The sequence below is a fragment of the Nannospalax galili genome, unplaced genomic scaffold (assembly GCF_000622305.1).
Source record: "Nannospalax galili isolate Female #2095 unplaced genomic scaffold, S.galili_v1.0 scaffold239, whole genome shotgun sequence".
Lineage (NCBI taxonomy): Eukaryota > Metazoa > Chordata > Mammalia > Rodentia > Spalacidae > Nannospalax > Nannospalax galili.
In genome coordinates this window covers 372,087-397,573 of record NW_008343017.1, presented here as the reverse complement: position 1 = coordinate 397,573, position 25,487 = coordinate 372,087, and the positions used below count along the sequence as shown (strand labels likewise).

The window sequence follows — 25,487 nt, the reverse complement described above, 5'->3', positions numbered from 1 at the left end:
TTCCTCCATCTCTTCCTCCCTCCCTCCCTCCCCTCCTTCCTTCCTTCCTTTCTTCCTCTTTCCTTTCTTCCTTTCTATTAGACCTATCGGAAGCCATCAACATTAAGAGCCAGGAGTACTGTTCATCCACAACTTTACTAAAAAATATGAAAAAAGCATGCAAATGTAGGGTAAATTAGTAAACAAAATGGGGTCGTGTATCATCTTGCACTTGCTTCTACTTATCCATCACAACATGGCATGGACATCTTTCCAAATCAGTATGTGAAAACACAAAAAATTATTTAAATTACCTAATACCCACACTTTCAGGACCCTTTCCCTTTTATGTCTATTATAGTCTAAAAACATCTCTATTGATCTCCTTGCCCCCATTCTCTTTCTCTTGAGAATCATAGCACATAGGGATATATAAAGGTATAAACTCAGTCAGCCTAGATGTCCACTAACTGCTGAATGGATAATGAAAATGTGGTACATTTACACTATGAAATAGCAGTCAGCTATTAATAAAATGAAATTATGAAATTTACAGGAAAATGGATGGAGCTGGAAACAACCATCCTGAGTAAGGCAACCCAGACCCAGAAAGACAAAAGTCATATGTTTTCTCTCATCTGGGGGTATTAGTTTTGCATTTTTAGATATATGTTTTATTTGGAATACCCACAGATGCCAGGAAATTAGTAAAGGGTCATGGAGGGGGCACTTTTAAGGAAGGGAAGATAGGACACAGTGATACAAAGGGGTAAAGAAGAATAATAGAACAGGAGGAGTTAAACAGGCTGTGGGCTGGGAGAGCAGGTAGAGGAGGGAGTACAGGGAGGGATAACTAACACTAAAGGCATTTGAAACAGTCATGTAGAAACCCATTACTACAGAAGCTTCCTAAAATATATACATATACATAGCTAAAAAGATTTTGTATGGAGTTACCTTTAATGAGGCAACAATGCCCCTACTAGACACCACAGGTCAACAAATAAAAAGTCCAGTGTTAGGAATGGGTTATCTCCTTTGGAGTTACTGACCAGTGAGATCTCATAGACCCCTAAACATTGTAGACTATGTCCATTGCCCTTGGTTACTCTCCAGAATTTGATGGTATGACCCTACTGATGAAGATACCACACACTTGAGTCACAGAACATGGAGAAATCAAGCTGATACTGACCTGGAAGCTTCATTCCTACTGCTTACCTTTCATTAGTGTTGGAAGGTGCTAGGCACAGTACTGTAGGAGAAAACTAATCATCAGTCTTCCCCAGCTGTAAACTTTGCAAGTTACAATGATCAGCCTGACAAGATATGCCCATTGGTACAACAGTGGCACAAATGTCATGGGATCAACCAATAACTTTCTGAATGGATTTAAGGCCTGCTCCATAAGCTAGAATCCATACTTGGCACTGTTATCAGTATTAAGAACCTGCTGCTAGACAGGTTGCCAGCCCTAAGGGAGAAACTACTACTATTATTGTGCTAAATGGACATAGTATTAAACCAGCCTCTAATGACATATCATTATACCTACAGATTGGTGCATCTCTCAACCCTCATCAGACAGCAATACAAAATCTGGGTCTCTGCTACCTTTTCTTTCTCTGGCCACACTAGCTTCTACCACTATAGTAAAACACAGGGGAAATGTTTCAAGATCTAGGCACTGGCAATGATGTTCCAGGACTCCAGTAGCTTAGGAAATAAGAGTATGACAAATGGGATGACATCAAATTAGGGAGCTTCTGTGCAATCTGATTATAGATGAATGAGTGGAGCAGGGATCATAGACACTGAGAAGGGGAGGAGAGAGAAAGGGACTGCCAAGGTTAGGAAATGGGCAGGAGAACTCAGTCAGATGGGAAAAATCAATTCTTATATAACACAGAAGGGTAACTATAGCCTACAATGTTTTATGATATATTTTGAAATAATATGAATAGGCTAAAGTTGCCCAGCATAAAAAAAGGATAAATGTTTGATAAGATGCAAATGCTAATTTTCCAGACCTGATCAATACATACTATATATTAATAAATTATCGTATGGCCCTGTATAAATATGTATAAATAATATATATCAATTAAATACATTAAAAAGCTTCTGTACAGGAAAAAAAAGAAAAAGAAAAACCTAACACCATAAAGAGATAGTCTACAGAAAAGGGAAAAAAAATCTTTACCAGATATTCATCTTATTGCTCTCTGGAACACATAAAGAACTATAAACTTTAAATAACAAAAAAAGCAAGCAATACAAGCAGTAAATGGACAATGGAATTGAACAGACATTTTTCAAATGAAGAAGTATAAATAGCAATAAATATATGAAAAAGTGTTCAATATCCTTAGCCATCAGGGAACTGCAAATCAAAACTATACCAAGATTCTATCTCACCTCAGTTAGAAAGGCTATCATTAAGATATCATTACGGGATATCAATAAGATAGTCAGGGACTGGAGAATTGGCTTAGCAGCTAAGAACACTGGCTGCTCTTGCAGAGGACCCAGGTTTGGTTCCCAGCACCAACATGGCAACTAACAACTGTCCATAACTCCAATTCCAGGGGATCAAACCCTTTCTTCTGGCCTTTGCAAGCATTGCTTGACACAGGTGCACCTATATACATTCTGGAAAAACACAATATGCATAAAATAAAAATAAAAACACCCCAAAACAAAAGAAAACAAACAATAAATCTGGTGAAGATGCAGGAGGAAAAGGAACCCTTATCCTGGTGATAATGTAAATTAATCTTGCTACTATGGAAATCAGTAAGGAAATTCCTAAAAAAAAGAATTAAGAAATAGAACTACCATGTAGTCACAAAGAATGAAATGATGACATTTGCAGGGAAATGGATGGAACTAAAGATTATCCCATTAAGGGAAATAAGCCAGCCTCTCAAAGGCAAGTATCATGTTTTCTCTCATATGTGCAAACTTGGGGTGAAAATGAGGACAAGCATGAACATGAAAGGGGAGGGGGTCCTAGGGATGTGGACAAGGAGAAAAGTGGGGAGGGAAAGGGGCAGGAGAAAAACAGCAGGGGGTACATATGACCAGAGCACATTATGTGTATGTGCAGAAATGTACAGAGATGTTGTAAATCTCTTATGTCACACAAAACTTATGCTAATCAAAAAGAAAAAAAGGATGCAAATCAATAATATCAAAATAAAAGGAACATCACAATCATGGACACTAAAAAAGCATAAAGGAATCTTGTGAAAAACTCTATAGTCACAAATTTAATAACATAGCTAAAATGAACCAATTCCTTGAAATTCACAATTTGTCAAAATTCACACAAGAAATCAATTTGAATAGGAATACAACTATTAAAGACATTGAATCAATGATTTTTTAACTGCCAAAATAGAAGCCACCAGGCCCAGAGGAACTCATTGGTAATTCTATTCAACATGTAAAGAAGAAATATAATAATAATTCTCTAGAATACCTAAAAGACAAAGCAGAGGAAATAATCCTGGACTCATTCTGTTAAACCCAGCATTACTCTATACCAAATACAGATTTTTTAAAAAGAAGAAAGCTACAGATCAATATCCTTTATAAACATGACTACAAAAATTCTCAACAAAAATATTAGCAAGTCTAACTCAATGATGCATGAAAAAGATCACACTCAAGCATCAAGTGGACTTTACCAAGTACTGACCAATTAGAAGAAAATTGCTGCTAAAATCAGGAGCGAAAGAAAATATCACCTCTTACCACCCTTTTCTAATACTGTTTCTACAAGTCCTGGATAGTTGGTTTAAGTTAAGAAAATGTCTGGGGCTGGAGAGATGGCTCAGCAGTTAAGAGCACTGACTGCTCTTGCAGAGGACCTGGGTTTGATTTTCAGGACTCACATGGTGGCTACGAACCATCCTTAACTCCAGTTCCAGGGGAATCCGACGCCCTCTTCTGACCTCTGCAGCATTGCATGACACAGGTACACTCACATACATGCAGGCAATACATTCATACACATAAAATAAAAATGATAAAGAAAATATTCTAATTAGGAAGAAAAAAATAAAATTCCCTTTGTTCACAAATAACATGATTGCCTACACAAAATACCCCAAATAACTAAAAACAAAGAAACAAAGAACTCATCCTAGAATAATGAACATAATTAGGTAACAGGATGTAAGTTTAATGTATAAAAGTCAATTGCACTGGGCCAGCAAGATAATTCAGTGGGTTAAAGTACTTGTCACACAAGCCTGACCAACCCAAGTTTGATCTCTAGAACTCACATTAAAAAAAAAAGGCAGATGCAGTGGCATGCATCTGTAGTCCAGCATTCCCACAGTGAAAGAGGAGGCAGACAGGTGATCACCTGGGAGTCTCAGGCTGGCAACGCAGCAGAAACAGAAGGCAGATCCTGCCTCAACAATGTCGGAGGAGTGAACTGATTCTCCAAAGTTACCCTTTGACTGCTACATGCATACACACACACACACACACACACATACACACACACACACGCATGCACGCACGCATGCACGCACGCACACACGCACACACACACATGCACACACTAATAAAAACATTTTAAAAATAACATGCATTACTACTTATATTTAGCACCGTCCAAAATGAAATGCCTACACATAAATGTAAAGGAGTTATGTCTATGATCTACAGGCGGAACTCTACAAAGCTCTCACGGAGGATAAAAAGAACTATAGAAATGAAGAGATATTCCAAGTTTATGGCTAGAAACATTAAAGATTCAACTGAATTCTAATAAAATTCTACCAAATCTTTCTGTACATTTCTAAGAACTGATGCTAAAGTTTATATGGAAAACCAGAAGAGCCAACCCAACTAAAAAGAACAGAGCTGAAGAACTAACACTACCACAGTTTAATACATTTTATTGCTAAGTAATTAAGGTACATTAAACCTTTCATAAGAATTAACTCAAACTGGAGCCTAACTTTAAATGTAAAATACAAAACCACAAGACTCCAAAAAGGCAGGGAAAATGTTACTGATAGTGGACATGGTGATAACTTTTTAGACACAGCACCAAAATAATAATTTACGAAGGAAATAACTGGTAAGCTGGACTTAATTAAAAGGAGAAATTTCTCTTCTGCAAAAGATAAGTCAAGAAAATGAGAATACAAGATACGGATTTGGAGAAAATAGTTGCAAAAGACCAGGGCCAGTAAGATGGCTCAGTAGGTAAAATTGGTACCAAACCTGAAGACCTGAGTTAAATTCCCAGGACCCACATGGTTTAAGAAGAGAATGGGCTCCTTCAAGATGTCCTCTAACCTCTACATAAATGCTGTAGCATGCTGCCCCCCCAAAATAAAGAAATAAGTAAATTTAATTAAGCTCTTTAAAAAAAAGACATCTATCAAAGGGGTGTTACCCAGTACAAACAAAGAACTCTTAAATCTCATAAGTGAGCTCAACAACTGGCCTGGCAAAATATGTCCACTAGTGCAATACTGATATGAATATTACAGAAATAACAAACTACTTTATAATTGGATTTAAGGTCCACTTCATTAAATGGAGCTCATACCTAAGATTGATATCAGGCCTAGGATCCGGAGGCTAGACAGCTCACAGGCCATGAAGAAAGCCTAATACAATTATTCTGCTAAATAAATAGTATTAAACTGATTTCTGATGACTTATTATTATACCCATAGATTAAGGTATCTTTCAACTCTCAACAGAGAAGCTTCCTTATATAGATGGTGATTAACACAGAGAACCACAACCAGCCAATGTGCAGAAAGTAAGAGGCTACCTACTCTTTATGACTGAATAGGGCACCTATAATCAATCCTCTGCTTCCCAAGGCTCAGGGATCATTGTGGAAAGGGGCAGAAAGATTGTAAGAGCCGGAGGACGTGGGTAACCACAAAGAAACACTGTTTTCCAGACAGCTGGTCAGTTACTCATCTGAACTCAGAGCAATGGTGACAGCACAGACAAGTTCCACATAAGCTCGAGCCAGGCAAAATCCCACCACAGACATGGGAAAGTGGGTAAGAAATCCCACCCCTCCCTGAGGAGCTACTGTCAACCCATAACTGCTGGGAAGGGGAACTTCAGTCTCATTTAAGAGTGAGACTCAGTAGGTTGACAAGGCTCCAGTGGATGAACCCACACTGAAGGGCACAGGGACACAAACCTGACTCTACAGGCCTTGGTGGGGGGGCTAGTAAGGAGGTTGCAGATACAGGAGGGGATCTAAATATAATAAGACTATATTGTATGAGATTTACAAAAACTCATTTAAAAATTAATAAAAAATAAAGGACCAATTAGACTGAAAGAAGGGCAAAAGATTGACCAGACACCCCAACAAAGATGAAAGAAGATAGCAAGGAGATAAATTAAAAGATACTCAACACATGAATCACATTTCATTAGAAAACCATAAATTAAAGAACAATGGGATATTACTCCACATGTTAGAATGGCCAAAACCCCAAACAGAATGTATGCTGCGGTGTATGCAGAGAGTAAAGAAGAGCTTTCATTTACTAACAGTGGGAACTCAAGTGATACAGTCACTTTGGATGTTAGGTGATTTCACACAAAACAACATACTCATCACACGTGTGTCTGAGGGCCCGAGGCCACCTCCTGAGTTCTCTACCATGCCATTTCCCTCAGGGTGCTCATCTGCTCCTTGCAAGACCTAAAGACCAAGCGAGGCAAGTGAGTCTCACTGCTTCCACCTGGGTCATGCAGCTTCTTACTCAGTCTACCTGAGCGTAGGGAAAGGGAAAATGCCCCTCCTTGGGTTTACATAGTGGCGGAAGTAGTGTTGCCTCACACCAAGGCTTATACCAAACAGGAATTCTTAGTAAACTTAGGAAGAAGAACAGACAGATAATGGCAGTAAATTTTTTAAAGAAAACTAAAAGGTGAAAGTACTCTTCAATTCTTAAAAAAATATTTTTGACTTATTTTAATAAGTGTATGACTGTTTTACCTGAGTTTTAATATGTGTATGAGTGTTTTACCTGCATGTACGTAAGTACACCCCTGTTGTGCATTGTTCAGGGAGGCCAGAAGAGCGGTGTCAGATCCCCAGAACTGGAGTTACAGTTATTAGCCACCATGTGGCTGCTGGGAACTGAACCTAGGTCCTCTGTAAGGGCAGCCAGAGTGCTCTTGACCGCTGAGCCACCTCTCCAGCCCCTCTTTTTCTTTTAAAAAAAATCAGAGGAATTTATGAAGGAGTGAACTGAGATCAGAAGACGAGAACCGAACATGAGGAGGCCACCATCCCTAATGGCAAGCATGGTCCTTAGATGCAGGCAAGATAAAAGTGGGGGGGGGCACAATAACAATGGTAAATATGTATTGAGCATCCCAGGTACCATGAGCTTGTCTTCATGTACGCTACTCGTACCTGTACAAGATAAAGCTATACTACAGCCACCATCTTCATTTGCATTCTCCAGAGGTGACCAAGGCACCAAGGGGTTCTATAACTAGGCAGGAGATGGTAGGACCAGGATGTAGGCTGTGTCTGGTATTCTTAGTAATCTCTTAATATCTCAGATACTCCACCCCTCCTTAAAAAAAAAAAAGGATCTCTGATCAGTTAAACACTAGAGGGAAAACAAAGCACTGACATGGAGAAAGGAATAGGCTAGTCTGGAAACAGAGTTGTGAATGTGTGCTCAAAAGTTCATAACAGGGCTGGGGAGATGGCTCAGTGGATAGGAGTACTTGCTACACAGCATGAAGGCCTGAATTTGGACCTCTGACATCCACATAAAAACCACGAGTGGCTGTGTGTACACTGTAACTCTAGCACTTGAAGGGGGCAGGTCTAGGAGGATCCTTAGGGCTGGTCAGCTAACCTAACTGAAAAACAGCTTCAGGTTTAGTGAGAGACACTCTCAGAAAGTAAGGTGAACAAGAGGACAGCCAAAGTCTGTCGGCAGCCAATGCAACACACACACACACACACACACACACACACACACACACACACACACACACACACACTTAACAGAAACAATACTACTAAGAATACTAAGAATTAGAAGCATTGTTTTTCTTGATGGGTTTAAAAGAGATTTTATTCATCTTTCCTAATCTTAGGGAACTATTTCTTATTCCCATTATCAAGAAATCTAAAGGAAGAGAACAGAAGATTTCTGAGATCAGAACCCTATGAAGAGATGGACCTACTAGAGAACACAGACAAGGTACAGACCAGTGTGGATGTGCACCACACACCTTTTAGTAGTGGCCAGAATTTGGCAACTGCCTCCAGCTTGCTAGGTCAGGTTTGGAAATCTGGGAGTTGATTTTTTTTCTTAAAGGTACAGATTGAAGATCATTCCTGCCACAAGGGAAGCCATTTTTATGGTCAGGGGTTCACAATTTTTCCTGCCAACTCATCTCAATGTAAGAGATAAATTCCCTACAGTTTTATCTACTCCAGCTATAAATTCACTGCTGAGACATCCTGCAGAGCCAAAGCAAAGCCTGCTATAACAGAGCTTAGGGTGAGATGGCCTCCAGCCACCTGAAAACACAGCCAGATGCTCTCTGATGTTACGGGTCCTATTTTGAAAATCTCCTCTCTACCTCAGAGGAGACAAGAGGACATGCAACTGCTGTTGTTTCCTATCCACATTTTAAAATAATAATAATAATAATCATCATCATCATCATAACCATCATCATCATCCCAGCCACAATTGGCTCCAATTCCTGGAAAGCTGTCAGCATGGTTATTAGCTGGCCAGATACTCGGCTCACTTATGAAAAGGATGATGAATACCAACTTAAATGAGGTCAATCTTAAGAAGATTTTAAATTAGGGACTTGGGTATAGAATGAAACAATCTGTGAATTAGAATCCTTCCTTCAGTAAGTACTGCCTGGAAGAAAGGGGACAGATTGGGATGGAGGGAAATGGACTTTGGAAATCAAGCTTTGCCCAATTAAAATGTAGTTCTTTTTTTTTGAAGTCTATGATAGAAGAATCCTAGCTTTGACAAGTCGGCAGTAATCCTTGTGATCTATTTTACTGGGATATATATTGTCACTGCAAAAATAAAACATACTGCAAAACTGGAGAGCAGATCCTGCCTGTGATCATTAGACAGAATGGACCAAGGGCCTCCAGCCTTTGATGCCCTGACATATTTTCTGGATGGTGTCCAGCACCCCAATGCAGAATAGCTTTTTCTCGACTGTCTCCAGATGGCAAATGGAAGGGATCAAATTCAACAGTTTTAGGGCTGACCTTAATGGATGTGAAAGGCTGGCTCCTCTGCTACACCTTCAGGGATCTAGAGTACAAAGAAAGCCTTTGAACAAAGAGACAGATAATCTCTCTCTCTTCTCCACACACTCTCTCTCTCTCTCTCTCCACACACACACACACACACACACACACACACACACACACACACACACACACACACTACCAAGTCATGGAAATGGTAGTCTGGTTCAAATCCACCTTGTGGTTGAAGAACACAGGCAGATATCTGATTGGATCTAATCACTGATTCTCATGATACTTCTGAGAAGATGGATGTTACTGTCAATATTCTGGAAAGCTTTTTCCAGTCCCTTCAGCAAAATATTTTCATTCTTCCTCTATCTCCTTAAAAACTATAACCAACACGTGTGTGTGCATGCATGTGTGTGCGCGTGTGTGAGCACCTTAGGGCTCCTAAATGTTTAGGCAGCATCATCTTATAAGATTCCCGCACTAAAGGATAAATTTCAAGATTAATCTTAGGCATTTGTGTCAATATATAAAGAGACTCCACTATAAATGCATGTGTAAAAGATGGAGTATGATATGAAGGTCTTGGGAATGAGGTCTTGCTCCCCAATTAAGAGGGCTTCCTTATTGAAATACAAGAAATACCTCATTATTCACATGAAATCCCATGGCATGGCTCATAAAATCAGCTTCTTAGTAAATGGTGAAGGGAGCAACAATGAGGGAGAAGACCCAGCACTTCAGAGAGGAATATTGTTATCCTCTGTGAGTCATTCCAGGGAACAGAGAGCGGTCAATGTAAAGTACAGGCTTTGTGTGTGTGTGCATGCATGTGTATGCATGCCCGTGTGTGTGTGTGTGTGTGCGTGGGGGGGTGTCGGGGCCTGAACCCAAGTCTTCCTGTGCTATATCCCCAAAACTAAACTAAGAGTTCTTAACCTGGATTTGTGGACTTGTAACGCTACACACAAAGTTTTGAAAATGCATGTCCACACTTTTCAACTTTTCAATGTATTTGTTTGATTTCAACTGCAACTATTTATTTCCTGGAACCATATCATCATTCTTATATTTTAACATTATAAATGTCAATACTCTGCCTGGTACTCAACCTTCCAGCTTTCAAACGCCCTCCTCTTTCATTCCCACTATATCTATTCTATAAGCTCATTTAAAAAACAGTCTCTAATATTTTCATTTTTTTTTTTACTGGTGAGCATTCTCTGTCTTGTCCCTCTTCCTCCCTACCCAGCCATTGCAAAGTCAAGCAGTGAGACTGTGTACCAATGAGCAGCTTCAGCTCCCCTTGCCACTATGTCCCAACAGCCAAGCAAAATTCCAATCCTGGATCAAGGCTAGCGAACGCCTTAGATACCTAAATGCTAAGCAGGTTTGTAACAACAAGAATAACACACACACACACACACACACACACACACACACACATAGCCCCTCAAAACTATGCACAATTACTTGTAAAACCAACTTCTAATTTTAATTTCAGTCAGGTCCTCAACACTGCTTGGTAAACCTTTAAAAACTTACTTTACGCAATGTACCTGGCACTGTCCATGAAGTCAGCGTAATCCTCACGGACAGTAGTGTCTCCATTTTGTAGATTAAAAAAAGGTACAAAAAAGTTGAGTAAGTAGTAACAGAGGTGGCCTGGCTGCGGAGTTCATGCTTTAAAGAAAGTTAAATATTGATTTTTACTTTAAGTGTATGAGTATTTTGCCTAACCACATTAAGTGAACCACATGTGTACAGTGCCCTTGGAGGTCAGAAGAGGGCATATGATGGCCTGGAACTGGAATTAGGGACCGTTGTTAGCTACCATGTGGGTGCTGGCACTGAACCCGGGTCCTCTACAATAGCCAGTGTTCTTAATCGCTGAGCCATCTCTTCAGCCCAGAGTTCTTGCATTTAACTCTGATCTTCCTCATTTTACAGATAAAGAAAACAATTAGTGACAGAGAGGTTCTGTAACTTGCCCAAGGACTCTGAATTCCATTACCCAATGATCAGTGACCAAGTGGAAGAACTTGGACTTGAATGCAGTCTGATTTCAGCATCTGCATTCTAACCCATTAATCTACACCTCTCCTCAAATCAAACCCTTTTGAAAAATTAATGTCCAATATGCTTTGGGGCGTCTCCATTTCCCAGGCCATTTCCAGCAAACTCATCTGGACCCACACCCATTCCCGGCCTTTTCACTCAGCTGACCTCTCCTGGTGTTTACAGTTCCTCTGGATTTTACTTCTTTCTTTCCTTCATCTTCAACCACCCCCATCATTGTACCTGTTTTCATAATAATACTCAAGAGTCCTCAATCCCAAAGACTACCCCAAAAGTTGGCTTGGCAAGGTAATTTTTACGGCTCCCTCATGCCCTCCCTGACAATTTTTGCTCAAGCAGGCTACTTAAGAGAGAAATCCTCAGTTCCTCACCACTTGTCTCACTGAAATTGATTTTTAGCACCAATAATCAACCTAAAATTACTGGTATTATCACTGGAGCTACACAAACTGTAAATATTATCTGCTAACATTTAGTCTTTACTACATTAATATCTTGTTATTCAGCTGTCCTGCTTTGAAGTTTTTACCCTTTGGAATCCTTAGATTGACCCTCCAATGATTCTTCTCCTACCTGTTTCCCTTCTAGATTCTTCAACTTTGGCCTCTAACTCCAGGGTTTTAAAAATAATGTTCTCACTTTATATGTCTTCCTTCCTTCTTTCCTCTCTCACTCCCTCCCTTCCTTCCTGTTTGTTCACGTGTGTGTGTGTGTGTGTGTGTGTGTGTGTGTGTGTGTGTGTGAATGCCTGCACATGTGTCTGTGGAGGTCAGACTTTGGTATCAGGTATCTTCCAGTACTCTCTGCCTTATTTTTTGAGACAGGGTCTTTCACTGAACCAGAGCTGACTGGCTAGACCGGTTGGCTAATGAGCCCCTGGGATTGTTCTCTGCCTCCCAGAACTGGAATTACAGGCACACTGCCAGGCCCAGCTTTTTACATGGGTGCTAGGAAACTGTACTCAGGTCCTTATGCTTACCCATTGAGTCATCTGCCCAGGACCATATGTCTTTCTTGATGATATCCCTGTAGAAGACCAAAATTTAAGTGCAATTCAACTGAGAGTAGCTCTATTAGTGATCAAGGCTTTGTAGCTCATTTTTGAAGAGCAGCCACTGCCTTCTCCATGTTCTGTCTAACATATGAGCCAATGGAAGTGGCAGAGCCTGTAGCCACATGGCTGATCTAAAAGTGAGCATGTGACTTTCAAGAAGACAAATATCACTGAAACCTGATCAAAAAGATGACTAGTTAGAAAAGAAAGAAATTCAGAGGACAAGCTGTGTCTCTATTTAAGTCATAAATATGCTAATATATTCCCAATCAAAATTAAGGCCACATGGTCTGCTAAAGAATTTCTGTTCCATTTTAGAATGTGAAAAACAGTGTGCTAGATGTCATGTAGATGCTGAAACACTGGAATTTCCAACACATTTTAAAGATTTATGAGAACGAGTCCTGGATTCTACAAGATGTCTGGCCACTGAAGTCAGACTAAAATAGACAATGTCTGTGTGCACCCCAAATTATGTCAAAATTTAATTCCCACTACGATGGTATTGGAAGATGAGGCTCTGGGAGGAGACTACACAATGAAGGGGTAATTCTCGAAAGATTATTGCCCTTGTAAAAGACCCCAGAGAAGTCTCTTGCCTCTCTCACCAGTGAGAAGACCACCACCTATGAACCTGAAAGAAGGCCCTCACACACATGGACTTTTCTAGTGCCCTGATCTTAGACTTATCAACATCCAGAAGTATGAGAAAGAGATGACTGAGGTAGCTAGACATGGTGGTGCACACTTCTGATGCTAGTACTCGGGAGGCAGAGCCAGGCATCTCTGTGACATGGATGCCAGTCTGGTCTACATAGTGAGTTCCAGGCCAGCTGGATGTCCCAGCTAGAAGTCATGTAGATGCTGAAACACTGGAATTTCCAACACATTTTAAAGATTTATGAGAACGAGTCCTGGATTCTACAAGATGTCTGGCCACTGAAGTCAGACTAAAATAGACAATGTCTGTGTGCACCCCAGCTGGGGCTACAGGAAGATTCTGTCTCAAAAAGACCTGTTGTTTAAACTCCCAAAGTATGGTATTTGTTGTAGCAGTCTAAATAAGGCACGGGAAGAGATCATAACCGACCCAGTTTTCTCTGCATAATATTCCATGATAGTTCTGTAATCATACTAGGTTGATTTAAGGTTTTATTAAACACATAAATGACAAACCAGTGAGTATAGCAATAAGGTTTCTCTGACCAGATACCAAAATGTCATTAGTCACTTTCAAAGAATATATAAATACTCCTTGCAATATTTGGTCATATAAAATCTTGCATAATGCTATTCCACTCTTAGCATGGTGCAAGTAAAAGGAAACTTGCATTAAGTTAGAAGCTTAAAATTGGCCTTACTGTCTATATCACATGTAGTTAAGACTCAGGGCTGTCTTCTATGTCTATGTAGAGCACATCAACATCTATAGATAAAAGTGTTAGGCATGGTATAACAAGTTGCTTTAAAGAGAATGAAAATGGGTAATTAAGTGAGAAAAAAGTCAATAAATGAGCTTTTTTCTCTTTCACCGAAGGAAAAATGCAAACTCCTAACGATAATATCAAAAATACAATATTAGTTATTGTATAGATAATACGGCATGTTTATTGAACTAGGTAGGTAGCCTCTTGAAGTAAAAATATGTTCAAAATAAAATATTTATATTTTAATTGTGAATGTTTACACTTTTCTAAATACAGAGTAAAAGTTCAGTACAAGATAAAACTCAGTATAATTAGCAGTATCTGTCAAAAATAAATTGGTGCTGGTGAAGTAAAATTCAATCATGGCAACAGGTTAGAAACCCATAAACTATGTGGAAAGTCACTAAGATAAAAGTGGCATTATCTTCCAAAAGCACAAATATCCAGATCCATCAAGAAAAAATAATAACACTTGTTATCTGCAATAAACACCATTATGCAATTAAATAGACAAAAATGTATAGTTTATATTCAATAACAAGCATGAAATCAGTTTTGTGTATTTTCTCATGTGTTATTTCATTGATTTGTTTTTCATAGACTTCATTCACTCATTAAATTATCACTGGAGTTTATTATGATAGAAATTATAAAACCAAATATTTCAGAAATGACTTACTTCTCACACAAATATTTATCATAACTATTGCTCAACAGAAGGAATGCTTCCCTACAACCCTGTCTTTCATGATAGGTAGAGACCTCCAGGAATATATTACCTGGTGAGGTCTGCAAGCTAAATGGAGCCTATAGCTCACCTGTGAAAGAAGGTATACTGAACTGCTCCTGCTGGAGTATTCAGAAAAGACTAAAGAACAGGGACTTCTCTTCCTTCTGTCTTTATAAGCAAATGCTTATAAACAGCAGAAGAATACAGAGAAGGGTGTGTTCCAACCATCTCCTCCCAAGGCTCAGGGATCACTGTGGAAAAGGGGCAGAAAGAGCCAGAGGTGGTGGATGACTATGAGGGAACGGTGTTCTCTGGACACAACAGGGCAGTTGGACATATGAACCCACAGTGCTTGTGACAGCATGCATAAGACCTGCCCAAGTCTAAGCCAGAGAAAATCCCATCATGGATGGCGGTGGTGGGCAGAAGCTCCAGCCCTAGCTGAGGATCAATTGACAACTGAGAGCTGCTGGGCGAGGGTGAGTCAGTTTTCTTCTAAGGATGTGACACCTGGTGAGTTGAGATGATTCCAAGGGATGAACCCACACCCCAGAGCATTTGGGGAACACAAATTAGGCTCCATAGGCCTTAAAAACAAATAAGAGAACATGAAGTGCGGTGGAGGTAAGGAGGTGGGATGGATCTGAGAGAAGATGGAAGAGGTCTGAATATGATCAGAGTACACTGTATGAAAATCTCAAAGAATTAATAAAAACATTAAAAAACAAAAGAAAGTTGTGTTCATTTCTATAAGTAGAGACAAAGCCTCATATAACTTCAAAGTAGAATGATGATCTCCAGCTTCCTAGAACAAAATTTTCTAAGATGTTTGTATTAGATTTCTTGTTGCTGTTTGTTTTAAACCACTTTATTAGAATATAATTGATATGCAAAAGCTGTACATAGTTTTTCAAAGTGATGGAACAGCCAGGCATCATGATGTATACCTATAATCCTAGCACTTGAGAAACAGAGGCGGGAGGACTGAAAGTTTGAGCCTATCAAAGCTACAAAGTAAGACCCTGTCATAAGACAAAACCAAATACACACACACACAGACACACAGACACACACACACACACACAAAGAAAAAGAATGGTAGAATACAGAATGATGTGGATGGGGAGAAAAGCCTTTGCAAATAGAAAATGCCATTAACAAAGAAGTAAAGGGACTGGCTCCAACAAACAGAAATTTTATGAAACCCCAGGCCAAAGATCCATCTTAATAGCAATGGGCTATAGAAGTATTTAGGATACAGAGAGCAAAAAGTTTTGAATATTATAAGGAGCAGAGATTTAATGAGAAGTTTCTAAAAGTTTCTAACAAACGAACAGGGTTATCAGAAGAGGGAAAGACTGTAGAGATGGGAAAACTCTTAAGACTAATAAGAGTTGAGATAGTTCTCATCAAAGAGGGAAGACCTACCATGTACTGTACACTCACCAAGCAACTATCATCTATCTATCTATCATCTATCTATCTATCTATCTATCTATCTATCTATCTATCATCTATCTATCTATCTATCATCTATCTATCTATCTACCTACCTATCTATCTATCTATCTATCTTATCTATCATCTTCTATCATCTACCATCTATCTATCTATCTATCTATCTATCTATCTATCTATCTATCTATCTATCTATCTATTCTATCATCTATCTACCTACCTATCAGTCTGTCTATCTATCTATCTATCTATCTATCTATCTATCTATCTTTCTATCTATCATCTATCTAACTGAACCTCAAATTCACATAAAATTCCTACAGTATAGTGTTATTAAAAATTTCAAATGAGAAACTAAGTTTGGCAAGCTCAGATAACTTGCCTGACATCACACAGACATGTCTGTCAGAGCAAACTCATGCATCTTCTGCTTTATCACACCACCTCCACCTCGTAATGAACAGCTGCACAGAACAAAGATGTGCTCATTCAACTTTAAGATGCCAAGTATAAGGTCCAAGTGAATGATTATCTTCCATAAACTTTCTTCACCAAGTTACTGAGCTTGCATGCTTCAGTTAGTGGCATGAGGCACTACATGAGTTACAGAACTGCCAGTCATTGGAAGCCAAAGTTACTGCAAAGAAGGATTTTTCTTCTCAAGCAAAATGGCCAGGTAACTAGTACACATGGAACAGGGTATATAGGGTAGGGCAGCTTACCTCTCTTCCCAGATTATCAAGAGTTCCACAATAGTCTGATCTTTACTATCTCTTTGTGTTTCCACCTTTCTACTGTGTACTTACCCTCAGCCCAAGAGACCTATCTTCTAACATTTTTTTTTAAACCTGGCAGCCAAGACCAAATCAAGGACCTAAGCAAACACAATTTCCCTTCACTATTACATTCTCCCACTTCCCCAAAGGACTTCTGAGTGGGGCAAATGAACACCAAGTAGAATGTCCATGCTCTCTACTCATGGGGAACACGGAAAGTTCATGAGGAGCCCCGTGTTTACTGTATAAAATCAACTCTGTTTGGTGGTGCAAAATTTAAAGCCTCATCTTCACCCTCACTAGTGTACTGACTGGTATTCTATTTATTCACATTTAGCGCTCTATAATTAGTGAATTATACACCTGCTCAAGAACTCCTTCAAATGAGACTCCTTTAGAAAACAGTCTTCCTTATCCTTTGCAGAAATGGTCTACAGCACTAATTACTTTAATCTCTCAGGCCTTACTACTTAGCACTTCTATGGCTTCTTAAAGAGAGCACTCTAGCCATAGATCACAACTACAAGCTGGCCAGAGATTCCTAATCATCCGTCAGATTTAGCACTCACCACCTCCTCTCTGTCTGCAGGACTGTCCAGGTTGACCTGTCAGCTATAGGCAATATATAAATAGAACTTCCTACATGTACCTTGGGACTCATGTTTTAAAAGCTCTTGTTTTGTATATGGTAATCTTAGTAGCAGTAGCCCATGGAGACATTGAGATAAATTTGTAAGACAGCTTTGCTCCTTTTACATAATTCACCCAGCCTAGCAAGACCATAAGCACAGCAACAACAAAGGCTGATTTATAATTCTTACTCTGCATGTCCCTATGCAAGATATAGAAGTGGATTCTATGGAATAGATTGAATGGTTTCAAGGCAGTTATCAACAAAGTAACATGCTTAGTTTCTCTCAGAATTTTTTTTTATTTTATAGTTAATGTACAGGGTTTGGAATCAGAATAAATGGGCTTATATATTGGCTCTGGTACCAGTCGGTTATGTGACCTTGAGTGAGTTATTAACCTTCTCAGAATTCTCAGCTATGTAGTTGTGAGGACTGGATGAGCTAATGTATATCAAGTGTTAAAACTGTGCTTATCACAGTAAGCTCCCAGTGTTTGCTGGTATTAACATCCTCCATTATCATGCTCAGTAATAACAGAAATTGTCAATATTATCAAAGTAGGGCATCCCCAAATTATTTAGGTATTAAAGTAACTTAATAGAAATAGGATTAACACCCACTAAACTAAAATGTGTGTGTGTACAGAGAGAGAGATAGAGAGAGAGAGAGAGAGAGAGAGAGAGAGAGAGAGCACAATGAAAATGTAAACAGTGAGGAGAAATTTTGGATAGTTAAATAATGAAACTTAGTATGTTATACTCAAGATTAAATGGGAATACATGGAATATTTTGGACAGTACAAAGGGCTGTATTAGAACAGGTTATTATTATTGAAAAGAACAATTTCCACTTGAAAATGTTTTACAAGGTGAGATTTTTTATTTTACTGATATTTCCAACTGCCTGGCTGAAAAGTCTACAATTATCATCCCAAGGACAGAGAACAGGAGCTCTTGGTGGAGCGGGCCCACAAACAGTCAGGATCAGGACAAGACAAGAACAAGAAGAAGCAGACATCTGTGAATGCTAGTTGCTGCTCTGGCATAGGGAGGGAAGTGGAAGCTCTGAGAATCTTCATGGGTTAGACATCACAATGACTGGATTCTATTTCTCAGGAGGTAAAACACAGCTTGTTAGTCAATCAGAAGTAAGCTCACCTGGAAATGGAGGGCCAGTTCCAGAGCAATAAGAATGACTGTGCTAGGAAAAAAAAAAGAAAGCTACAGGTGAATTTCGGTACATGATTAGAGAAGCAGTAGAATTCAGGCGGTGGGGGAGTGCAATGACCTTGCCATGACCTTGCTCTGCCTGAGAAGCAGAGAAGTTAAGAAAAAGTTATGCTCTTGAATGGCAATAAGACATGACACTAAGAGATGACATACAGAGCAATCTGCAAAAACCTGGGAGAGTTAAGTCAAGCTGGAGTCAGTGCATCACTTCTGTGCTTATGATCATCTCTGAATCTATGTTCTTCTAGGGCACAATGGTTTCTATCCCAAATGAGTACATTTTTTTCCTGTGAAAATTCTAAAAGGAAGATTCAAACTTTACAGTTAGAAAGGAAACTCACAAATGTTCAGTGTACAGTAGACTCAAGAGCAGAGCTGGATATGTGTTCTTTGTGAGAAGGCTGGAGGCCAGGAGAGGTATAGGAACCCAGAATGAATCCGTGGCATGGCCGTTTTATTCAACAATGAGCACATTATGTAGGAGTAAGCTCCAAGAAAGCAAGAAAATGGGAAAGGGAGGCAGAGAAGGAAAATATTGCTTAACAGCTATTATCTGTTCTCATGGACCTTGGGATCAACAGAACAAATAGTATTTTTCATTTAAAGAACACATATTAAATTCTCCCAATCCATTTACAGGGCAGTTCCTTAAAAAATAATCTATTCTTCTAATGTGGTCCTGATCCGCAAACTCACTTATATATCTAAGGAAGCTTCAGTGTTTCTCAAGCTACACATTAAAAAATTCAAGATGGCATCTTAGGGGCCTTGGGTTGAAGGAGGATGGGGAAGGAAAGATATCAAACAAGGGGACTATGGAAGCTGTCCTGCTTCCTGAGTCAGGAAAGCTGGCTTATGTAATATTTACTGGATAAGAGGTGACTTCCGATCAAGTTTGGAAGCAGGGGCAAATCTAGTACTGCCCTCTATTAGCTCAGTGACTTGGGAAAGTTATCTAATCTCCCAGTGTCTTCTTTTATAAAATGGGAAGAATAAGATTTACAAAATCATCGGAAGTAGTAAGTTATGCATAGTACAGACCACGATGCTTTATCATGTGGAGTGAGTTGGATAAATATTTCCTTTTCTAAAATATATAAATATACATACATATTTGTCAATATATGTACATGTGTAGATACAAATAGATGTACATACATATACATATATATGTGAATACCTATTGCATATGTATGTGCATACATATCAGCTTCTTTCTGTTGACAAGTCTGCGGCTGGCAGTTATGAAAATGATATACCAAGTGGAATTTAGGGGTCAGCAACATCACTCTCTTTGGCACTTCCTGAATATGGCTGCCCTAAGAGTTGCTAGCATAAATCTTTATATTTATCTACTGTCTCTGTATTTTCAGCAGATACCTTCAATAGTTTTTATTAGCTGTCCATAGATACTTTTCAAAGAATTGAAATACTTGTATTTATATACACTCAGTCAGTTTGCATAGGCAACTAACATAAAGGGCATTTCTAACAAATGGACTTAACTCTTGAGATTGAAGGGAACTATAGATTGGATCCATAGAGCACCACCTCACACCATTTAGAAAGAACAGAGACCTGAAGGGAAGGTCCAGCAGTTAAGAGCACTGGCTGCTCTTACAGAAAACCTGGGTTTGGTTCCCAAAACCTACACTACATGGTAGCTCACAACTCTCCATAACTCCTGTACCAGGGGCTCTGATGCCCTCTTCTGGCCTCTGTATATATTGCATGCATAGTTGCACTTACACACATGCAGGCAAAACACTCATACACATAAAATAAAAATAAATAAAATTTAAAAAGAAAGCACAGAGATGAAATAAAAATAAATAAAATTTAAAAAGAAAGCACAGAGATGAAATAGTCTGATCAAACTGGGACAATTATTAACAGACCAGGCTGTGGTAGCAGCTCCTGAAAGCTTTTCAGGCCAATTAACTGATGTTGCACACTGAATAGACAAAACTGGCAAAAAACTGAGGGAAAAGTCCCTGTAAACACCCCAATTTAATATCATTATGATCACAGAAATCTAACCAACACTGATCACAAAATAGGGAGTGAGATGCCCACAGTAAACGCTATCATCCCAGTTCCACCATTAATTAACTGGACTTAAAGCTTCTTTTCTTTTAAAATATTTTATTATATTTATTTTACATGTATGAATGTATTGCCTGTATGTGTGTGAGTGTACTCATGCCGTGCAAAGCCTACAGAGGCCAGAAGAGAACATCAGATCCCCTGTAACTGGGGTTATGGACAGTTATCTGCCAGGTGGGTGCTGGGAATCAAATCCAGGTCCTCTAAAAGAACAGCAAGTGTTCTTAACCACTGAGTCATCTCTCCAACCTCTTAAAGTTTATTTTCTAGTGCTTAAAATAAAGTGCTAATACCCATCTTATTACCTTGTTATAAACATCACTTTGAGTATTCTTGCCAAAAATCCCTAACTCCAGTCTAATCATGAGAAATCACTGGGAGAACTCAAATTGAAACATTCTATGAAATATCTGACCAGTACTCTTCAACAGCGGCAAGGTCATGAAAAACTTCATGAAAAACTGGGAGAGTATCACATGTTGGAGAACATAGGGCGCCTAAATATGGGATCCTGGATTTGATTCCACATCAAGAAAATGGCTGCTAGAGAAACTGATGAAATTTGAATTTGCCTACAGCTAAAGTAAAAGTACTGTACAAAAGTTAAATTTTTGGTTTTGATAACTGTACTATGAATAGATAAGACAAAGATTAATGAAGGCTATACAGGAATTTTCCTGGACTAATTTTGCAAATTGGTAAATCTTAAGTTACTTTACAATAAAAGTTTTATCACAAGATCAGATTTATTATAGTGCCTCTTTTTTTTTCTCTTTTGAAACATGATTACTTCATCTAATGGCTATATTTTAATCATCAATAGGAAAATCAGAATGTCAGTATTGGCCAAACCTAGGATCAGGAGGACTTTTTATACTTGAATTGAATGACGATAAATATTCTTGCAAAAATCTACTGAACCAAGAATATTTCACTGTTTGCACAATATAATCGTGAATAAGGGCTTAAAGCAGAATGGATTCTGTGTTTGGTAAACGATGACAAGCTTAAATTTACTTAATACCACCAGCCTTTAAACATCAAGTCAGATTTTCATTCCTCTGACTTTGTGATTACTCTCATCTCATCAGATTTCAACAGTTTTCTGTCAAGTAACACCTGACAAAATAAACCATTTTCATATAAGTTGTAGATATCCCACAATGAATATGGTACAATATGCTATTATTTCTATTTTCTCCCCTTCCTCCTTAAGATGCTGTGGACTAAACTGTGGACCTCTCCCATATTAAGCAAGCACTAGCCACACCTCTAGGCCCTTTTTCCTTGTTTTGAGTTTGATTTTATATCTAGCCTTGGGGAGAAAACACCTGTATTTGAGATAACCAAGGACTGCCAAGCTTTTTACTCAAGATGCTGTTTCTTTTTCCAGAACATTGAAACAACTTGGGATTCATAGTGCTCTATCAATCAGTGTCTAACAAAGTACATCATGGTCCATTTTTTTTGGTCCCACCTCAAGGGGCAAGTGCACAGCCCAAATCAATAACCAAGTAACCTAACTATTCCTTGGTTTTGATAAAACCTTCTATACAATAAATATACATTTTTTCTATTATAATATGCGATTGCAAAATAATCTTTGTTTTCTTACAAAGGTTATGAGATGTCATAAAAATGTCCAGTGCATCTGGCTTAAGAATCCAATTCTTCCTTCACATATTTCTGCATCTGTTCACAAAATCCCTTTGACTTCAAAGGAAGCTTTTCAATAGAAAAAGAAGACACACACAGGAAAAGTGGCCATAAATTTTTAGGAGTCCTTTTCTAAGGCCACTTTAATAATGGCAGTGCAGGACAAGTATGTGTCTCAGAAACCTAAAATGATCCAACAGTGTCAGTGGCTACAGGTTCAGATGGAGATTTATGCTTTCAAGTTCCTCTGGTTATAAAAGTGATATACTTTCCAATTTAAAACATGTGAAATGAATGCTTAAAGCAAACTTCACTTACTTTTAATCCACTAGTTAGGAAGAACCAAGAGCAACACAAAAGTTAAAGTTGTTTCCTTCCAGGTTTTTTTTCCCCCTATGTATACACTTATGTATAAAACATAACTGTACCCACACTGAATGCAATTTTTAAACTTTTCCATTCCTTCAAAAGACTGCATGAGTGTTTTTGCACATAGGTCCTCCAAGCTGGGTAAGCATGCTATCACTAAACTATATCCCCAGCTGTCTTCTTACTTTTTGAGAGAGTCTCATTAAAGTGCCAAGACTGACCTTGAATTCACTTTGTAGCTCAGTCTGGTCTTGAAATTGTGATCCTCCTGTCTCCACTTCCACCTCCAGAATAGCAGGACTAGAGGCCTTTGCCATCAGGCTGGGCATGCCTTGGTCATTCATGCCATCATTTTTTACTGATATGCATTATAACACTTCAGGAACAATACTCTACTGTTTAATTCTTACTTTACTTAAAGTTAAATTAAGAATTTCAAAACACAGGGCTGGAAAGACGGCTCAGTGCTTAAGAGCACTGGTTGCTCTTGCAGAGGACCCAGGTTTGATTCCCAGCACCCACAAGACAGCTAATAACTGTTCATAACTCCAGTGCCAGGGAAATTCAAGACCTTCTTCTGACCTCCGCCAGGCACTGCATGAAACAGGTGCACTTACACACATGTAGGCAATATACTCATATACATAAAATTTAAAAGATATATATAATTTCAAAACACGAACCTGTCCTGGAAGTTTTAGATCTTAAAATAATTTTTGATTACTACTCATAAACACCACGGAAGCAAAAGTAGAGGTGTAAAGAACTCTTTTCTTTAGTAGTTACAATTCAGTCCTAAACATCTCCGGACAATGATTAGTAAGCTCTAGTTTGTTTTTCTTTTTTTCTTTGATCCTATAGTCTTATGACATCATCAGTTCCATAGTTTGGAATGAAGGGATTTGGTAGCATACACATTAATGTGTTATTTATTAAATAATTCCAATTCTGAAGAATCAAATTGCCAAACTTCAAGGAAAACAGCATTTGATGATCAGAGCTGGAATAAATTCTTATCTGTTTCCTAAAATTTAAAGTAATTTTTGAATAGCTGTTTGCTGACAAAGAGCTTCCCAGGATATTGTGCCTTTTATCCTTAAAAGAATCTTGTGAGGCTTACATTAATGAAGAAAACAGAAGTTCAGAGAATTGAGTAATTTGTGGGATGATCAGAAAAATAAACTTGCATATTGTTTTTCACTTATTTTCACTGGCTGTACTTGATCTTCATAATCCCATAGATTTTCCAATCCCGCGATGTACATCAACAGGCCAATGAGCCCCATTCTTCCTCTATTTGCTAAAGACAATAAACCCAGAGAGATAGTGTTTCTTCTTCTATAACACAGCTAGCAAATGGCAGAAAAGGCCAGGAACTTTCAATACATCACTTACAATATGACAACGAACATATGAGATGTCAAGAAACCACCTAATCACAGAATCTCACATTTCCTTCTAGCTCTCATAACCTATTTCTGTAACAATCTGTGTCAAAGTGCTGTCTTCTGAGACATCTACACCTTTTGACTACAAGGGTAAAAGTACAAATATGATGGGCTTCAACACAACATGCCATGTTCTCAGCCCCACAGTCATGGGAACTGCTGTGCTGTCAGGCGAGGAACAGTATGAAACACACTGACCACTTGATGCTGATTTTCGGAGCCTGGTAGATACAAGACGCCTAAAGATCACTAAGGGACACTTGCTCAAATTCCATACTGCTAGGAAGGAGGTCGGGAGGCTGTACCAATCTCAACAGACCACTTCTAAAGATGCCGTCTCTGATTTCCCCACTGCACCTCTGGGTAGCTGTTAGGGAAAGGAGAATAACAGTAACACAACCGAGAGAAGGAGAGCACTGGTAGAACGCATCTCCTCCTAGAGTCGGCTTCCCCCGTTGCCGAGCAACGGTGGCACGTGGTCCGCGGCGAACTTGCGTTCCACCAGCTCACCCACACGCTATCACGTGTGTTTGCAACGTAGCCACGCTCAGAGCGGGGCGGGACAGTCATAGGACAGTGGACCTTAGCAGGGACGGGGCACGGACTTTTTCTGGGAAACAGGAAGAGAGGACTAGGTGGAGGTTGGGAAGATGGGCCGCTCGGAGGACGCTCGCGGGACAGGAGGCCGCCAGAAGGCCGGGGCGGGTTACCTGGGGAACGGGAGTAGCTTCGGATCCTCGGTGCAGTGCCCGGATGCAGGTCCAGCACCCACGCGCCTTCCGCATGGAGTACAGCGCCATCTTGGGAAGGGCGGAGCCACCTTGCCCCGAGTGACTGCTGGGACAGCCGGTCGGTCCCCCGGTGGCTTTTGCTTGCTGCTGCGCATGCGCTTGTCCTTAAGGCGGGTGCTGGCTGCTGAGGCTACTGGCGTGATCCTGGTGTTTTCAGAGCAGGTGGGGGCTGCAAAGAGTTGTGACTGGGCTTCACCCTCCTCGTGCTGGCTTCCTTCGGGGAGAATCTTCTGGGGGGGGGGGGTCTGTGTTGCAGCGCTTTAGAGGTTATTTTTAAGACCCAGCCGCTCGGAGGCTGCTTTTTATACATGGCTCTGAGAGTGAAGCCTCCTTCCTGCTTCTCTCCAGGACCATGAGAGGCATTTTGAGATCGACATGGTCAGTTTATTGGGTCGGCAACTTATTCTAGAGTAGTGCCCTGAGCGAAGCAGGGAACGTATGAGTACATGTATGTATCTTGCCTTTAGGAAGGTACA

The 25,487-nt window shown here is 39.5% G+C and overlaps 1 protein-coding gene across 1 annotated transcript in view; it reads right to left on the bottom strand.

Annotated features, from left to right (window-relative positions):
• Wars2 (tryptophanyl tRNA synthetase 2, mitochondrial) overlaps positions 1 to 25,067 on the bottom strand; it is an 83,629-nt gene extending 58,562 nt beyond the window's left edge. Inside the window, exon 1 of the mRNA XM_008839011.2 lies at positions 24,931 to 25,067. Coding sequence (XP_008837233.2) covers positions 24,931 to 25,020 — 90 coding nt within the window. The 5' untranslated portion in view covers positions 25,021 to 25,067. The remainder of the gene's footprint in view (positions 1 to 24,930) is intronic.
• Positions 25,068 to 25,487: the final 420 nt, after the last annotated feature.